This window comes from Aethalodelphis obliquidens, unplaced genomic scaffold (genome assembly GCF_003676395.1).
Source record: "Aethalodelphis obliquidens isolate GAN/ISIS:26980383/991018 unplaced genomic scaffold, ASM367639v1 scaffold1, whole genome shotgun sequence".
Lineage (NCBI taxonomy): Eukaryota > Metazoa > Chordata > Mammalia > Artiodactyla > Delphinidae > Aethalodelphis > Aethalodelphis obliquidens.
The window spans coordinates 31,967,206-31,987,439 of NW_020837945.1; the positions used below are offsets into that span (position 1 = coordinate 31,967,206).

The following is a 20,234-nucleotide window of genomic DNA, read 5'->3' on the forward strand; positions in this document are numbered from 1 at the left end:
ATATCCAATATGACATCTATGTTAAAGAGACTTTCATATAGTTTGATGAATTTTTAATTGATAGATATATGATAGATAAAACATAAAGAAGCAAAGAAGACACTTCAGATTCCTGGTGCTTTCAGAAAAATTGCACTGACTAATTATCATCTTTGTTTTAAATGTGTGTAAATCTCTTTTAACATATAATTACAAATCTGAATAATAAAAAGTTATAAGTAATTAAGTTGAGAAAAAAAGTAGTTTTTAAAAAAATGTGGTTGAATTGGAAATAAAGGTAAATTTTATACAATAAAACAATTACTATTCTACATACCACTCTCTGTACCAAAACTAGGCAGGGAAAATTTGAGAATTAAAACAAGGTAGGAAATTTTGTCTTCTCTTTTATTGCTGAAATGTTTAGGTCACTCAGAGATTTCTCAGTTCTCTTAAAGCGACAGATATGTGACTAAATAATTTGTTGCTTTTTGTTATATATCTGGCACTCATCTTTACTGATTGAAATATTAGAACAAGGTCATACCTGACTCCCCTCTCTCCTCCAGAAGATAGCTGGTTGAGGATTTCCAGTTGCTTCACACTGGAAAGTTACAGTTCGTCCCAATGCAACAACCTGGTCACGGGGTTTCACAACAAAATGTGGAGGTTCTGAAGGAGATGAAACAAATTACCCTGAATCAAAAGCATGGAGTCATTGTCCTATTTGAGACAATTTGCTAATATCCCAAGTGCTGCTGTTATTTTATACCAGTTGTTATGTACTCTATAGATATACATAATGTACCAATTCTCATCCTTAACCTAAATGAAGCTAAATTAAGTGCACATTCATAGAGTGGAATCGTGTAGCTCTGTAAAGAGGTTTTTTTTCTTTTTAATTACTTGACCTTCTAAGATTATCTACCTTATTAAAAAGAATTCTTGAACTACAATTTGACCATTTACATTCAACGTATGCCTGAAATTTGTATGAATAAATATCTTTTCTTACTTAGAGCTGCTTAAAGGTGCATGGATGTTAATCACAGACACAAGGACCTCCTGATGTAGGCAGGCCCTAAAATTAATTTAACTCAAAAGCTCCCGGAATGCTACCATGGAAATTATAACCATTTAAAATCTTCAGTCCAATTACTTGAATAGAAATGAATTTAAAGCAATAGTGGAGTCGAATGCCTCTTTCATTTACATAGGCAAGGGCATGTTCAAACAGAATATATATGGAAATGAGGGCAAATTTGAAACATCTGCTCATCCTGACATTATAAATACTGCCAGCTTTGTCCAAACTGTTTGATTTATACAGACTTAAATGGCCACTTCATCCAGCAGTAAATAGAGTGTCAGAAAATTGTGTCAGTTACATTGAGAACAATGGCAGCTGAAAACATGAGGTGTGCTGATGGGGTCAGTCGCTGGAAAAAAAAAATTTAAAAAGCTTGTTTTGGGGCTGTGCTTTATGATTGGAAAAACTGTGCACTGAACATAAGTCTTTCTACCTACTGTTTACACTTTTCAAATTCATTTGTTATCAGCTGTCTGAAACGCCTAATTATTCTCCTTTCTTGTCTCAGTTCAAACTGAAGTGAATGTTTCAAGCCAGACACTTAACAGTTTATACAGGATAATCCGCTTTTTAAGACTCTTCCATTATTTCTAACCTTTTCCTTAAAAGTACTTTTAGTTACTTATGTCAGTCACTTAGGATAACTGCTTCAAGTGAATATGAATCAAAAAGTATGTTCAGATTATGTCCACAAGGGCTACTTCTCTGCTCATGAGAATATGACTTCTTTGTGAATGAAGATGAGTATTTGAAAGGGTACTCTTTTCTCTTGCTAAATATTTTCTGGTCAGTTGTATCTGAGACATATATACAAATATTTATGATATATAATATATACATTTATCAACTTTACACATTTGTATGTATACACATATATACATGTGTGTAAAGTGGAATGTAAAACCCCTTTAAAAAAGGCGATATGTAAAACAACTTGCATGGTCACAAAACTGAAGAAAGCAATTAGATCTCCTAACTTCTAGATAAGTGTGCTTTCTTCTATACTCCCTTTTTATTTTTAATTGAGGTTTAGTAGAAATTATACCATTTGACAAGAAAATTACAGGAGACCTGAAAAATCAGGTCAAATGCCCTCAAATGTCCTGTAACTTATAGGGAAGAAAATACAAAGTTAGGAGAATAAGTTTAGGTTCAATTTTGGTAATACTGACGTTCTAGCTTATAATTTTTTTAAACTCTGATTGTAATTGACTGGTTTACTCATGAATTTGGCAAACACTGTCATTATCCAGGTATAATAACAGGTGTGTGCATCATTGCCTGAGGATTTTCCTCCACACACATCCATACAGGAGCGTTTGATTCCTTAGTTAAGGGTTGGAATAACTGACATAGAAATCAGACCAAGGAATTGAAAGGACTGACTGGATAATAAACCAAATCCAGAAGAGAGTTTGGTTTGTTTCAATGAAAGAAAACCAAGTGATTAATTAAATGAATGGGAAAATATTACTTTCCAATATATGCAGGGAATTTGAGTAGGAAAATGTAAATGTTCAAATCACTTAGACAAGTAAAAACTTCGGGTGGTCTCTTTTCTAAATCTCAGAACCATGTCTAATAACATGTGCCAGAATCCATGTTTCTTTTATAAAACGCCAGCTCTCCTCAAACCTCAAAGACTTATGTGGGAACAAGGGATACAAACCCTTAAACAAACTACATTTATCCTGCAGCAATCCTTCCACACAGGATATTTGCCTGGAAATGAATTTACTATATCTTACAGGCATATCCTCCAGCCAACATCAACAATGACATCAGCCACGAGACATGTCTTAGAAAAAACCCTTTCCTACATGTATGTTAAATATTAGATATAGACATATCTCTAAGAAAAATTTTAAATGGATTAAATATGCCTTTTTCAATCTTCTATCATCACTTATCTATTTAGATTGAGAAGGCCAATCACCATATGCATCTGATGTTCATGATAAAATGTTGGACTATTTTTCAAGGGCTACAATATTTAAACTTGCCATAATTAAAAACACATAATCATGTTACTAATATAATGTTCAGTGTTGAAAATACAGAAAATTAGATAAGCAAAGAAAAGCTACCTATAATTCAGCCATGCGAATTGTACCATATTGTTTAAAAATATTCTCCTACAGTATCACTTGAATGACTGTTTAATGGTCTAAATACAAATTACCTTAATTATTTAACTAATCTATTGTTAATCTATTGTTGCTAATTCCCCCATTAAACACAATGGTGAGATTTACATCCCTCTCAATTTTATTCAAGTTTATTTCAACTGAAATTCTCTCTGATAGGACACTTTCCTCCCAAACCTCACTTTCCTCCCAAACCTCACGAATACTGAACATTAACATCCTTGCCAAACTTAGAACAGAATCTCCTCTTAATTGGCACTTTATATTAGTGAGGTTAAACATTTATATTCACATTACCTTGTCATTGATATCCTATTTGTTGTGGATATTGTGTTCTTGTGCTTAACTTTTTATTTTATTTTATTGAAGTATAGTTGATTTACAATTTTGTGTTAATTTCTACTATACAGTAAAGTTGTTCAGTTATACGTAGATATACATTCTTTTTCATATTCTTTTCCATTATGGTTTATCCTAGGTATTGAATATAGTTCCCTGTGCTATACAGTATTCCCCTTCTAAATAAAAAGGCGGGGTATGGGTTATGGGTTATAAGGGCTGGAATGTTAGAAAAGATTAAAAATCTTCTATCTCAATGGTGTACAAACTTTTTTTGTCTTCTTAAGCCATGAAACTTCTCCTCCAAACAAATTCTTCCTCAAAGATCTAATTCCTAAATAGATAACAGCTTGGGGACAGGGGAGGGGGTTCCATGAAGTGGCTTCTGAAGCCATTTCTGGGGGTCCCTCTACTCTAGGTAGTGGTTCAAATAAAATCAGCCTAATCCAAACACTGCCTTTTAAATTGTGCTTAATTTTTTGATTTCTAAGAACTAAGGATAAGCTAAAATTTTATCCACTTCTCAAAAATGTTGTAGATATATTTTTCCATTTATTAAAAGTCTTTCTAATCTAGTTAGTCATTTTTGTTGTTCTATCAGTAAAATTATATAAAATAGATTACATAATACATATGAAATTATATAAATATTCACTCTATTTTCATCCTGTATTTTGCTTTTATTAAATTTTAACCCATCTATATTTTTGCATATATAGAAAGCTATTTTTTTCTAATAGCTCATTATTGCATCACCATTATTGAACAATCCATCCTCTTATCTGTATTAGTATGAAATGACATCTTTATAATATGTGTATAGCTTTTTAACTTAAAACATAGAGAGATTCTTTTAGGGTCAAAATTATTCTCTGGAACACCATAAAAAATTCTCCAAAAATGGTGCTCCAGCATCCTTAAAGTATGTGAATGGACCTTCCCCAAAGTACTGATCATGAAAGTACTTAGAAACCTTTATTTATATGAGGACAAATTGTTCATCAAAGCAAACGTTGATAAATTTTAGACACATCATGTGGTTATTTCTTACATAAAATGAAATGATTCTGACACATAGAAATGAAAATGAGTGCAAACAGCCCTAAGTGCAAGGTTATTCACCAGCAGGACTTTCAATGACTAATATTGAGTAACAGTTACAAAAAGACAGACATGGATTCATAAACATATTTTGGATCCCCCAAACCCAAACTGTCCTCTGGGCACCATTTTTCTTCATTTGTTTATCTTGTGAGATATAAATTGAAATAGTACTTAATCAAGATAAAGTCCTATCACTTATTTTATCACTCATTTAAAAAGAGAAAAAATAAAAGGATGCAGATCACACATCATTTAATAAGACATAAAGTTAGCAACCCCATTACCTTTACTCTTTGTCACAGTTACCCATACTTCCTGCAGACTTTATTCTGTGCAGTCTGTCTTTGTGGCCAATGACAAGTGAAACATGGAGGCTGATTGGTTGAAGGACATGGAAGGGTATGGATGGAAAGGGGAAGAGAAGTTCCAGTCACAGTGACACGATGATTAGAAGATGGCCAATAAAATGTCAACTTACCAGACCCAACTAAAACGAAACAAAAAAAGAAAACATGGAATAAATAAAAATAAACAGAAAATGAAACAGAAAAAGTAATAAGATTTGACTTAACAATGATCGCTCTTTTAAAATAAAATGAAGAACACATTAATATTTGGATACATGGCTCATACTGTCCATGAATGAATATTTGTTAGCATTTCCAGCATCATCATAAATCATTTAAGAAGAATAGAAATGAATCTTAAAATCTCTACTTTGATTAAATGGCAGAGCTACAATGAATGATAGCTATGAAATTATAAAACACTTTTCAATGACTTTACATTTTGCTACCAGGATTAGATAACTATATATGTAATGGGTTTAAAAGCACACTATAAATCTTAACTGCTAATGCTACATAGAATAGAAATCAAGCATCTTAATCAAAGATAAAGAAGTATTAAATCCTGTAACTCCACCATCAGATTAATTTTAAAAGGTTCATGCTGTCAATGATATTCTATTAAACCCATGCTTCTCATACTTGAATAAGCATAAGAATCACCCTAAGATCTGGTTAAAATACAGGTTATGATTGTATAGGTCAGAAGTGTGACCAGGGATTTTGCAGAACCCACGTGCTGCTGGTACAGGACCATAGGTTGAGTAGCACGGTTAAAAAAAGGTATTATATTTGAATTCTTGCATATTTTTAATTGAGAAAACACACAGGAAAAATATAAACACATTATAGAAACAGAGAAAACTTTATAACACTATCTAATAAAGTTATAATCACATTACCTGTTTTCAATGCTGAAACATTGGGTATTTTAACATAGAAAGCTCACGTATTACATATTTAAAAACTGGAAAGCAATTGTTTTGCTCTTTTAGAAACAAAGGTAATTACTGTCAAATGCAGAGCTTTTTCATAATAGCCCAGTAGACATCCACAATATATTCTACTCAAATAAATAATGTCCATGTCTTTCAGCAAGTCACAACTAATTAGACTTGATATACATTCCGGTACTTTAAATAAATGATCTATGCCAAGCACTGCTGCTGTGAAATGGTAGTTTTAAAATAGAGAGAGGAGTTCTCTTGCCTATTGTTACCACATATGCAAAATTTAAAGGTAATTCAGAAGCACATTTTAACTCACACGTTCCCTTTAACGTGAGTGAAATAAGTTGTCTACTTTTCACTCTAAGGTAAAAACTCTACGCATAATTTTTCAATCACGCCTGCAAGAAAAGTTAAAAAAAGCATACTCTCATTTGCTCAGGCATAATGTTTATCATAGCATAACTATGTTATCCAGATTTGAAAACAAACAGAGGATGGGACTTGCTTACATTTCTCATCACCTTAAAGATGATGTCTTTTAAATGACAGGAAGAAATGTTCAGAAACTACAAGAGAGAGAACCTGACAACTGTAGCAACAGAACTTTGCTTTGAGAAAACAAAAAGTCATAAAATTATCTTTTGGGTAATCTGAAAATAAATTTGATCTCATTAGACTGATGCAGTTAAAATCAAGCCTTATTTGAAGTCAGGAGATCAAAGGAATGATTCCTAAATAGTTTCTAGTCATGTATTTTCAGTAATTTAAAATTTCTTAAACAGTTTCAAAAATATTTAACATGTTAGAAACCAAAAAAATCACTGGGAAGCAGCTCATTTAAAATTTTAAAAAGCGCTTTTCCCTTGCCTATAGGTTTTACCAGCAATTGAACCATAGCAGTTGAATCTTTTAATTAAAATCCACTGTGTTTAAGCATGTTAGGCCGGGCTTCCCTGGTGGCACAGTGGTTGAGAGTCCGCCTGCCAATGCAGGGGACACGGGTTCGTGCCGCGGTCCGGGAAGATCCCACATGCCGCAGAGCGGCTAGGCCCGTGAGCTATGGCCACTGAGCCTGTGCGTCCGGAGCCTGTGCTCCGCAGCGGGAGAGGCCACAACAGTGAGAGGCCCACGTACCACACACACAAAAAAGAATGTTAGGCTAATGCAGTTGCATATCACATCAATGACAATTGATAACTGTAAGGTTTTTCATAGTCTATTAAGGACCCTAAAACTTATCTAAAACAACATCTAACACAGAAGCTCCTAAAACATCAGAGGTTTTTGAATGATCAGAGGTATCTTGAATGATCATTTAAGCTTTTAACAACCATGATTATCAGGAAGTGATTCTTCTTATCTAAATGAAAACCTGCCCATCACAATTTCATTTGTTCGAGTTTCAGTAAACAAATAAATGCCATTTATACCCTCCAAATAAAATCCTTTTTCTCATTTGAAGAAAATTATCATCCCCAAATTTCTCTTCTGGAGAATAAATGATAGAAATTTCTTTAAGTTTTTCTCAGATTTCCCCTTTCTCTGTATTTCTCTCAGGGTCAGGTCAAATGATTTTTTTTTTTTTTCCCCATACAGAAAGCAGAGATCTTCTACACAACAGGCAGTGCCTATTATTGTCCGGTTAGGAAAGTCCAGAAAGAATTAGAAAAAACAAGAGTCATTTGGATCCTGTTCATTCATTATCCTCTAAAGCTCCTGGTTTACGGGCTGCTTCTCTCCCACCCTCCACATAACTCGTCTCATCTTTTTTTTTCTGCTTTAAAGGCTGGGAGCACCTCTATCCCAGCTCCCCTTTCTCCCTAAGAAAGACGAAAAGCCTGTCTGTCTCTATCTCTAATAAAACAATAAAACAATAAAATGTTAGCTCTGGAAGTGACCTTAGCACTTATCAGTCTAACCCTATCTTTTTGCATGAGAAAACGGAGAACCTAAATTGTTAAATAACTTTCTCAAGGTCACAGATGACTAACCAAAGGCTGTCTTCCAGGTCTCTCGACTAAATCCATGTCTGTACAAATTTCCCTACTAGTTAATCAGTTTGGGGAGAACTATACGCAATAGGACACAGAATCTATTTGATTTTACATTTAAACTGTCATAAACTGTTTAATCTAAAATCATTACTACCTACACATAAAAATAGTTTTAAAGAATTCCTCATGACATTAAAAATCTTTAAAGAATATTTGGCTAGAGTTTTAAAAAGACATGGGAAACTAACAAGTGAGAAGAAAACAGACTTAAAGGCTCTTACAAAGTTCACCTTTTTGGGAAAAAAATGTAATGCAATCATTTCTTAAGGGTGAACCAATTTTAATCATTTCTTTTCTTGATCTGACTATAAATTGAATAAAATACTACTCTTTTGAAGCATGAGAATAATATCTTAACAAAAAATACTTTTTAAGGTAAATGGGTCAAATAGGAAGGTAAAAAAAACTTTAAAAAAAAATATATATTTTTAAGAGGAAAAAACCTTACTAGTTTTTCTTTTTTTTTTTAACATTGCAACATTGTGCAGATTACAATCCATCTCCAGGGACAGCTTTAAATTTCCTTATATTGGAGGGAGTTTGGAAAGGCGTGAGGGATTAGAGAATTGCCACTAAGTTGAGTTTGTATACAAAGCATACTGTTTTCACCTAGATTTTATTTTCTTGGGGTTGGGTGGGGGAGGAAGGGAAGTTAATCAAAGTCTAAATATATATATATATAAAAAATACATATATATAATACACATTAATTATATAATTTTATAAAACTCTGGTTCTCTTTTGAGTCTAAAAAAGAAAAAGAATAGCTTTCTTCCAAATATTTGGAGATATACAAACATACACCTGACTAACAGTTTTTAGAAAAAGAACTGTTCAAAAAGTTTGGGAGAATTTAGCCTCTTGCTCTCTCTCTGCCTCTCTCCGTCTCTCTCCGTCTCTCTCGTCTCTCTCACAAACACACACACACATACACACACTTAGAATAAGAGATTTTCTTCCTCATTTGAATGTGCCATCGAAGGGCTCCAGATTATCTAATTAGTTTGAAATCTTATTCTAAGAATGTACATTGTTCAGACGATAATTTCTAGGTATAAATGAGAAGAAGCTAAGAGAAAAAAGAAATGAAAATAAGGAAGTAAAGAAGGAAAGAAGGGAGGGAGGGAGGAAAGGAGAAAGAAAAACTCATTTCTTCTATCTCCTTGTCATATTCAGGAGACATGAGTCAGAAAGATGATACATGTTTGAAAAAATTATACAGAAGCTGGAGGAAGAGGCTTTTTTTTTGGTCTGAGAAAATAAGTTAGCTGGACAGATACTTAAGAAGTCTTCACATTATGTCTAATAAATACAGGGACCAGCCAATCTTAATAACTACTTAGGCCAGAAGAGAAGTAGATAATGGGCCTAAATAATAGCACGAACGACTTAGGAAAAGTATAAAAAAGAAGCAGTTAACAGTAAAGGTCACTGAACCATGAATTGGTTGCCAACTGTGATGTCTCTAGAGGTCTTTAAAAATGGGATTTATTTCCATTTGGCCACAACAGTTTAGCTATATAACGCTGTCTGGTAAAGAAATAGAGTAGCTGACTCTTAAAGTGCTTTCTACGCTATGATTTTAAGACTCTGGAAGTTCAGAGGTAAAGCAAGACAACAGATATACCCCTCTGCTTCCAATATTTTTCCTTCAGATTATGTATACCCAAATGTATATGCTAGTAGAAAATGTCCTGGAAAATATTCTTTTCAGTCAATATTACCTAAAGTTGATGAAGTACTTTGTACACATAGCTCATATGATAAATCCAGGAGATAGCAGAAAATTCCAAGAAAGTGAAATATTTGCATGATTAGCACAACATTAAAATTACAATTTTGGTATTTCCACATTGAAATCTCAATTTTTGAAGCACAGTGGCAAAAATATTGGAGTTTATCCTTACACATTAAAGTCCTGAGATTCTTCACTATTAGCAATGGGCTATACAATTATTTGTACTGTAATGACAGAAGATTTCACAGTATTTGGGTCTAAAATAATTTAAGTATTCTAAACTCTTAGAATGGCCCTATAGAATATTTCATAGTTAAGCAAATTTAAAAACAGTAGGACCAATCCTACTAGCAAATATCAGAGAACAGCAGCTTCCTTAAATGGGCTACAGATGAAATCACCCTGACTATGGAATTCTTCTGCTAATTCATAGATATTCATTTTCATTATTAGTAGCTAAATTGCAGTGAATCCCTAAATTGATGTGATGTTTTTCATTCTCATACACAGTGCTTTTCGAACAGCAGGGCTCAATTAACAAATCTGACAGACTAGAATTGTAAATACCACATTCCAGAAGAATATGAATGGAGTAAAGTAATGAGTTACAAGATTTTTTTGAGAAGAAACACATTTTTATTAAAACAGAGGAACACTCAAATTTTTAAGGAGTGAAGTATCTACATTTGAACTGACAAATCCCAGTCACTGTTACACCAGAGAAATTATATGCATAGATACTCATGAATGATAATATCTCTAACAATTAAAAACCCTCAAGATATTTTAATACTAGGTATGATTTCTTTTTAGGGAAAAGATTGAGTTTAACATAAAAGCCTGTCATTACATCTTTCAACTTTTCAGACATAAAAATAGAGTGATTAAGAGGAACATTTTTAGAATATATTTAATGGATACATAAAATACCGTGAACTTTTCCCCTCCACTCAAATATCTCACTTTATTCTTTAGATCAGTGGCTCTGGAGACAATTCTGCTTGTCACAACTGAAGGGGGGGTGTTTCCGGCATCTACTAGGCAGAGGTCAGGGATGCTGATAGACATCCTACAACGCACAAGACAGCTTCCCACAGCAAAGCATGATCCAACCCAAAATGTCAACAGTGCCAGGACTGAGAAACCTTGCTATCTGCACAAAATACCTTGCACTATGCCTGACACATTACAGGTACTCAGAAAAAGTTAATATTCTTCTTTTCCTTCTGCTTCTACAAATGTCCCCACAAGCAGTTATTAAATGGTGCAACTTAGTTATTTGCCTGCTAAAGAGTCTGAGATTGAAATGCAGCTACCCAGCAAACTATGATAATGCGTATGCCACCAGACATAGGATCTCAGGATCATAATTTTGGTGGTAATACTCCCGAAGTCAATTTAGAAAGCCAGAAATTTAGATCTTTCCTCTCCTTTTTCCGAGAGATACACAATTCATTACCAAATTCCATAGCTTTTATTTCACAACTATTTCTCCATTCCATCCACCTCTTTCTATCTCTATTGCCACCAACCTGGACAAGTTATCCACCAGCATTCACCCGAACTAATGTCTTGCTTTTTTCCATTCCAATCTCACAATTCAGCCACAATGATTAAAAATAAACTAATCTGATTATAGTACATTTTTGCTTAAAACCCTTCAATATGGTCCCATTGCTCTTAAAATAGCAAAATCTCAAACATGGCCTCGTTATGTAACTCTTTGGTGTCTTCTCATATCCCTTCCCCTCCTCCACCACCCTATCTTAGCCCCGTAGATTTTCTTCTCATCCTCGAGTACATGTTGCTTCATCTTACTTCCGGTTCTGTTTATGCTGTGCCCTGGGATCCTCCCCTTTTAATTCCTACTCACCCTAGCCCTCAGCTCAAAAAAAAATACCTCTTCAAAGAGCTTCCTCTAAATTTGATACTAAATTTTATCGGAATGCTATATGTTCTCACAGCAACCTCAACTTTTCTCCGTGAGCACTTACTGTAGTTTTAAATTATACATTTGTGATTATTCTATAAATGTCTGTCTCTTAAACTAGCCTATAAGCTCCATGTGGGCAAGTATTTAACCATTTTGTTTGCCAGCATTTCTATAGAACTTATCAAGTTAAGGACATTATTCACATTGTAAATATCTGTTGAAAGAGTGAACAAATGACAATAATGTCCCCATTGCCCAGCTGAAAGCACTTTCTTCCTCCCTGGCCTATCTGTACAAATCCACTTTTCATATACTGCTGATGCTGTAGACATTTATGTATATCTCCCTTTATCAATAGGCTGTAATAAGCTCCATGAAGGCAGGCTCCAAGTCTCATTATCTGTGCATCCTTCACAGTGCTTAGCATATTGTTTTATATATAGAAGGTGCTCAAGAATTTGTTTAGTTGAAAATCTGGAACACTTACCTTCAAATGGCATAATTCATGGAGGGTCAGCGTTAAGGTACATGATGGCATAATGATAAAATTATTCAATAATGATAAAATTAAACAACTTTGGATCAAGATTCTCTGCAAAATTAATCAGATCTATCCTGCATAAATCACATAACCTTTCTACATCTCAGTTTAGTAAAGAGCCATCAATGTTAGCTAACTATGTGTCAGATCATACATAGAAACCTTCTCAGCAACTCTGTAGAGAAGAGTTCAATATGCCAATTTTGCAAAGGGAGAAATGTGAAAATTAAGTAATTTTCTTAAGGTCACACATCAGGTAAGACATGGAAGATTGGAGCTCAGGTCTGTTCAGCTCTTTAAATCCTTGCTATTTTTACTACCTTGCATGACTTGTTTGTTTGAAAATTCTTAAAAAGTGTTAAATCTTATTCTAATGTAAATTTGGTTCTGAAATCTTTTGGCTCCATGACCTAAGCGAAATAACTTTCAATAAGAAATTATTTACAAAGTAAATCATCAACAAAATGAAAAGGCAACCTACTGAATGGGAGAAAATAATTGAAAATTATATTTCTGATAAGGGGTTAATTTCCAAAATATATTAAAAACTCATTCAACTCAATAGCAAAATACCAAATAATCTGATTAGAAAAATGGGTAGAGACTCTGAATAGACATTTTTCCAAAGAAGATATATAGATGGCCAATAGGCACATGAAAAGATGCTCAACGTCACTAACCATGAGGGAAATGCAAATCAAAACCACAAAATCACCTCACACCTCTTAGAATGGATAATTATTAAAAAGACAAGAAATGAGAATGTTGGCAAGGATGTTGAGAAAAGCGAACCCTTGTGCACTGTTGGTGAGAATGTAAATGAGTGCAGCCACTGTGGACAATATGGAGGTGCCTCAAAAAATTAAAAATAGAACTACCATATGATCTAGCAATTCCACTCTAGGGTATGCATCCAAAGAAAACAAAAACACTAATTCAAAAATATATACATACCCCATGTTCACTGCAGCACTATTTACAATAGCCAAGATATAGAAAAAATCGAAATGCCCATCACTGGATGAATGGATAAAGAAATGTAAACTAACTAAATGAATACACACACACACACACACACACACACACGCCATGGAATATTATTCAGCCATAAAAAGAAGGAAATCCTGTCATTTGAGACAACATGGATGGACATGGAGGGTATTATGCTAAGTGAAGTAAGTCAGACAGAGAAAGAAAAATACCAAATGATCTCACTTACATGTGGAATTTAAAACAAAAAATAAAAAAATAAGTCCATAGAGACAGAGAACAGGTTAGTGATTGCCTAAGGTGAGGGTGAGGAGTAGATGGAATGGATGAAGGGGGTCAAAGTTACATATTTCAAGTTATAAAATAAGTAAGTCATGAGGATCTAATGTACAGCATAGGGAATATAGTTAGTAATACTCTACTGCATTCTTGAAAGTGGCTAAGAGAGTAAATCTTAGAAGTTCTCATCACAAGAACAAATTTTCTAACTATGTATATGGTGATGGATATTAACTTGACTTACTGCACTGGTCACTTTGCAGTATATATAAATATAGAATCATTATACTGTATACCTGAAATGAATATAATGTTATATGTCAATTATACCTTAACAAAAAAGATATTGTTTAAATGCACAATATGTATTAATATATTAAATTAACATGGGTACATAATCTGCTTCACATATGGGCATGTTTCAAACATATAAAAAGGTTTTAGGGGAGGAAATGACTCATGCTATATTTTATTTTCTCATTAAAAAAAAAAAAAAACAATGTCCAAACAGCCAATTTCCATCTCTGAAAGATGATATGATGCAACCTTTTAGGACAACTACCGTAAATGTCAAATTCATGCAGTCAAGTATCGAATGTATATGTTCACAGTTTGCTATACATTATAAAGTCATCTCTGACCTCAGTTTTTTCATCAGTAAAACAGAGCCCCCATCCATGTCTAACATTCATAATCTCAACAATCCAGCACAGGAATTATGTAATTTACCATTATTTCCAAGAAGCCCAAATCAGGCCAAAATTACTGATCATCAATTATATTTAGTCATTTAGTACACTTGGGGGGGAATAAAAAAACCTAAGGAAAAACACAAGAGCACACCTCATCTCTTTACTAATGACCTAAAAAGAACACTGTTTGAAATGACTATTCTACCATACACAATGTTAACTTTTTAAAAGCACCTTTGTAAAATGGTCATTTCTATCAGTTTTAGTTGTGTAATGCTGTAAATTTTCTCCTAATAACACTGACCACACAAAATAAATGTCCTACAGCTAAAGCTAACCTTAACAACCATTTATGGATTTTCCTACTCTCATAATTCTGTTATAAAGCAATTACTCAGCTACATTTTGTCTTATACTTATTTTAGCATTTTCTACAGGTGTGTTTATACTGGCACGTTATTTATCAAGTCCTGAGAATAACAGTTTAAAAGCAAATTAAAGTGCTCGTGGCATTTTAATCAGTTTTGCAAACTTTGGGTATGATGTTAAAAGGTAGTAACTTCTAATTTATACAGAATCTTTTAAAAAATGAAATAAAAAGCATATTATATTTTGAAATTATTGAAATAAGGCTCAAAGGACACCAGCTGCTGCTGGTATAACTATTCTAATGATGACCCTAATGTTTGGAATATACTGAAATGATTTGTGAATCTATAAGGATGAATACTGTTCAGTGTAATTTTCAATTCTGTGTATACCTATAAAATATTTAAAACGATAGCAAGCAAATAATAAAATTTGATACATATGGATGCATAAAAAGACCATTTTTCAATTATCTTGCATAGTTAATTCACCCAGGGTTCATCATAAGAAAAGGGTGCCCTTGATGTCAATTAGTCTAAAATTATTCTCTTTATGATTATTCTCTCTTAAACAATGACTTACCTCAATCACTTTATGTCCTAATAATTCTGGACAAAATAGGATACATCAATGTAAATTAACTTAGAATTAATTCTTTTACATTAAATTATACACAATATCACAAAATAATTCCAATTCTTAAAGTTATGTGAGATTGTCAGTAATGAATCTAATGTTTTAGAATGAGCTACCCATTAATGACTAGAGCAAAAATCTAATTTATTTCATTCAAATTTCATTCACAGGCTGAGTAATGCAGATTGTGTAGATTCGCACAACTCAGTTACATATTTCCAGGATGATGTCATTAGTTCATAATGTAGGTTGCTAAAGACAGTTGCTAAGTTATACATCTATGTAACTGAGCAACAAGAGAACCTTATCCACTGTTATGTAGATGAATAAATCACAGTAAAGCTCAGAACATAATGGAAGACCCATGATGTGCTATTTACTAGTGTGGTATTGTGTCATTATTTGTCACAGAATCATCTTATGTATCAATTATTTCTTGTACCTGACTGCTCTACTTATTTCTTCAAATACTTGCTTGGCAAAAAACATTAAGAGAGTGTTTCAAGTTCTCTGTAGGAAGGCTAGGTGGAGAATTGCTTTTTCTTTTGATTAATTTTTAAGATTTTATCAGTTTGTTTGAAATAGCTAAAAGCAACCCAAAACCTTCATGAGTAAGTGAAAGAAATCTAAGAGAATGTCACATCTTCAACAGTCATTAGGGTTAAAATGACTATTTCTGAAAGGCTATAAGAACACAAGAAGTTCTTTACTTTATCCTTTCTACAAAAAAAAAAAAAAAAAAGGAAAAGAATCATAGGCCATAATGCTGCTGGGTCTCAATCAAATCAAATAGCATAAAAAAAAACCCAGCAGGAGTGGAGCTCGGCATCCTATTTATGCCACTGGATCAGAACAGTTAGGAGAGGAAGCCATTCTCACAAATCATTCTCTTGTTAAATTCTGTAGTGGGGCTTCATTAAACCTCTTGAATGATAGCACTTGACTTTCAGCCTGTTCACAAAGAGCTCAGCTGGCAATACTGACTCTTTAAAAGTCTTCAATCACACATTGTCTTTTGGGTTTTCTTTCTATAATAACTAATCTTTTTTTTATTCTCATTAGCTCCTCAAATCTTCAGTTAAAATTTTAAAATCATTATTTTAACTACAAAACAAGCAACAACAACAACAAAGACACAAAATCCACAACAAATCCTATAAGGGAGGCATTCTGAGTAAGACTCTTGAGTTCAACATTGAGTGTAGCAATACATACATATAGGAGGTGGTAAATTTATATATGACACTGTGTGTGTGTGTGTGTGTGTGTGTGTATCCCAATCCCTGAAGCACTGTTTACGCTAGTATCACTGACTTTACTGGGCCTTTGTGGATTGCTGCCATGTGTAATGAAGAATCATTCTCCAAAGAACCAGTCTGCCATATCTTGTCAGAGTGTGGCAGATATGTTCACACACATATCAAGGTTCTTAAAGTCATCCAGTAAAGCTTTGGGGGCCTTGGAATACGTGTTTCATCAAAACGTTGAACTCACAGTCCTTTTTTTTTAATCTGAAACACTTTATTTACCATTTCATAATAGTGAATTCACAGTTCTTAACTAAAATGTTGGATTATAGTAAACCTGACTTGAACCTGCAAAAGGGCCATCTGACACTATTAGTTTTGGCTTTGACTCAAATAACCATGTTATTGGTCAGAAACAATGTACTATTATACTGCCAGCTTTTCTGAAATCAGCAATTTAAGCACACTGTTCCAACAAATGATTTAAATGAAGTCTACATCAAAGAAAGGAAATTCAGAACTGAAGGGTCCAGTTTTTTCTCTCATTACTTCTTTTCTGTCTAGATATTATACCAGCTCTAAAAAGTCAGATGACTCTTACCCTCTATCAGATCTCATATGCTGATAGAAAGCTTTAGCCTGGTGAAGCCTGTTTATGGGAACTACAAATTTACAAAACAGGCTTTCTTTCCCCCAGAGTTTGTTTTTGAATGCAAGTTTATTAAAGTTTATCCCTCACTACTGGCAATAAAATCTACAGTAAGCTACATTGTTTAATTTTCACTTAAATTTTAATTTTACATTCTGAAATAATTATATAGTGGTCCATAAAAAAAAAAAAGCCATGCACATGACATGTTGCATTGTGTGAAATTAACATGTGGTTTGGTAAACTTCAAAGTTGCTATTTCACATCTTAGAAAATGTTCAAGGCACAAATGCACATTTCTTTTAATGGACTATGCCTTCTGATTCATTTTCAAGACTATTAAAGTTCTAAATTATATGGAAGTTATTACTGGGGACCATCTATCCACATTATATTTATCTCTAGTTTCAACTGGTCCAATATATGGATTATATTTATGGAAGGTGCAGTGAAGGGATTCAATATTATTCATTTTATCAGGAAATTTAGCAGCATTGAACATGTAAGGGGGGATAATAATTATGTTTAAAGATCAAAGGGAATCATGTTAATTATGGATCTGTTTAATAAAAAAACTATTTTGGTCTCAAATGCATATCAAATACACACAATTAATAAAGACAAAAAAGTATTTTTACCTAATGTAGATTTTTTTGTGTTATACCTAATTTTTTTCTGTTTCTTGAAGCAATTAGAATAAAAATTGACATTTTTTTAAACCACAATTACAGAAACCTTGATAGTCATTGTTTATTGAAAAGCATTTATTGTGTGTCTATATAAAGTATAATGGGAGATGCATACATGACTCAGACTTTAATTTTTTTTTTTTTTTTTTTGCGGTACGCGGGCCTCTCACTGCCGTGGCCTCCCCCGCCGTGGAGCACAGGCTCCGGACGCACAGGGCCATGGCTCACGGGTCCAGCCGCTCCGCAGCATGTGGGATCTTCCCGGACCGGGGCACGAACCCATGTCCCCTGCATTGGCAGGCGGACTCTCAACCACTGCGCCACCAGGGAAGCCCAGACTTTAATCTTTTTATACAGCAGCTAAGAGCACTAAAGCTACATAAAGTCCTGATATATACACATATAAAGACACATGACTGAAATGACTCCTTCTCTTCTTCTGCCTTCTTCATATCATCTTTATTGCTTCCCCTTTTGCTGAGCATTTAAATGCTTCACACAATGTGCTAAGCATTTCATATTTATTAGCTCATTTAATCTCCACAAAATCCTATGAGGGAGACATATTTACTCTCCTTTACGGAGGAGAAAACTGAGAATCAGAGATTTAACATCTTGTACATTCAGTTTTTGAATCCATGTGTGTCTGTCAGAAAAGACTGTTAGTTCTACCCTACAGAACATTTCCTAAAGCAGCAGCAAAAAAAAAATATTGAGGACTGATTTTTTTTTTTTTTTTCTGTACGCCGGCCTCTCACTGTTGTGGCCTCTCACTGTTGTGGCCTCTCCTGCTGCGGAGCACAGGCTCCGGACACGCAGGCTCAGCGGCCATGGCTCACGGGCCCAGCTACTCCGCGGCATGTGGGATCTTTCCGGACCGGGGCACGAACCCGTGTCCCCTGCATTGGCAGGTGGACTCTCAACCACTGCGCCACCAGGGAAGCCCCTGAGGGCTGATTTTGACAGACCTCAATATCAAGGAATCACAGAAAATTATAATTGCAGAAAAGCAAAACAATTACCAAATTCTACATTAATCAGCAACTAAAATTTCAAATCTCTATGGTCAAAGTAAACATTACTGAGACTCTAATGGGTTTTTAGTTGTTTTGAAAGAAGAGATGAGAAAAATAATCATAACAACCATCATTTTGCATAAGCATTTCATAATCCACAAACCACTTTTATGAGAATATACTTTGTTAATTATCTTTTTAAAACTTTTCTATCATCTTTGACGTTTATAGTCCACGTACATTCATTTTTTTCAACAGATGAGTATACTAAAACTCAGAGAAGTTAAGTGACTTGCCCAGGATACCCCAGCTGGTATATATCAGGGCAGCCCTTGACTCCCTCAGACAGAAAATGTTACATGAGCACCAAGGATGCTCCTAAGACTGCAATAAGCAACGAGACTAAGAAGGTGAAGTACATAAAGTGTGCCTGTAAGGAACTCACAGTCAAATGGGGCAGATACTGAAATGCAATAAGGGTGGCAACAGCATGCGACGGGTCTATGAATGTGCATACCTAACCTGACACTGGGGTAAGGACTGCCTGCAAAGCTTCCTGCAAGATGCCTGCCTAAGCTGGATCCAAGGATAGGAGTAATTAGCAAGTAGAAGATGGGTCAGTGGGGGCAGAGCATTTTAGACCAAAGGACTAACAAAAAGAAAAGCCCAGACGGAAGCTCCATGGTGATATTTACATGAAAAAATATGTAAACGATATAGTGTTACTACCCTGAAGGGAGTACCAAGAGGGGGCTAAGTAGCCAGGCAGAGCAGCATTTAAGTACTTTGAACCTTATCTGGAGAGATGGGAAGCATGACAATGTTTCATGAATGGAACTAATACAATTTGATTTGTATTTTAGGTCAATGTACCTGTTGTATGAAGGATGGATTCTATGGGACAAGATGGAGGCAAGGAAACTGGTTAGATGTTAAGTTTCACTGCACAAGAGATAATAAAGCAGTGATAAGAAGATAAGACAGGTGTTGAGAGTTGAGAAATATTTAAAAGGCAAAATAAATAGGATTTTAAGGTGACTGACATTCGAGAAATGGAAGAGTAAAGCATGACCCCACCAGCACCCAAGCTGCTTACTAGTGTGTACTTGCAGGTTGCATTGCCATCAACTGAAATGAAGAATACGGAAGAATTCAGCTTCTTATGCCTCGTCTGCTCCTGTTTTCACTGCATCACTACTATTTCCTGTGAATTAACACTCACACGCTGGGTTAGGAGAATCTTAAAAGCTTAGCCAAACCTCTGACTGTTGCTTCTTGTTTTACTGGAAATCACAACTACTGATCAATTCCTAGTTCATTGGGATATTAACTAGGGGTCAATTATAAACTATAGTGCCCAAGATATTTCAGCATTTTTTTTTTCTTTTCCTTTTTCTTCTTATTTTCTTTGGCATGCAGTTCACCAGCAGCAAGGAGAGAAGCTC

The 20,234-nt window shown here is 34.3% G+C and overlaps 1 protein-coding gene across 8 annotated transcripts in view; it reads right to left on the minus strand.

Moving 5' to 3' along the window:
- ROBO1 (roundabout guidance receptor 1) overlaps positions 1-20,234 on the minus strand; it is a 396,160-nt gene that overhangs the window by 84,481 nt on the left and 291,445 nt on the right. For all 8 annotated transcript variants that reach the window (XM_027102621.1, XM_027102591.1, XM_027102582.1 and 5 more), the window contains 2 exons: positions 5,138-5,146; positions 527-651 (listed from right to left, as the gene is read on the minus strand). In XM_027102621.1, the coding sequence (XP_026958422.1) occupies positions 527-651; positions 5,138-5,146 (134 nt within the window). The remainder of the gene's footprint in view (positions 1-526; positions 652-5,137; positions 5,147-20,234) is intronic.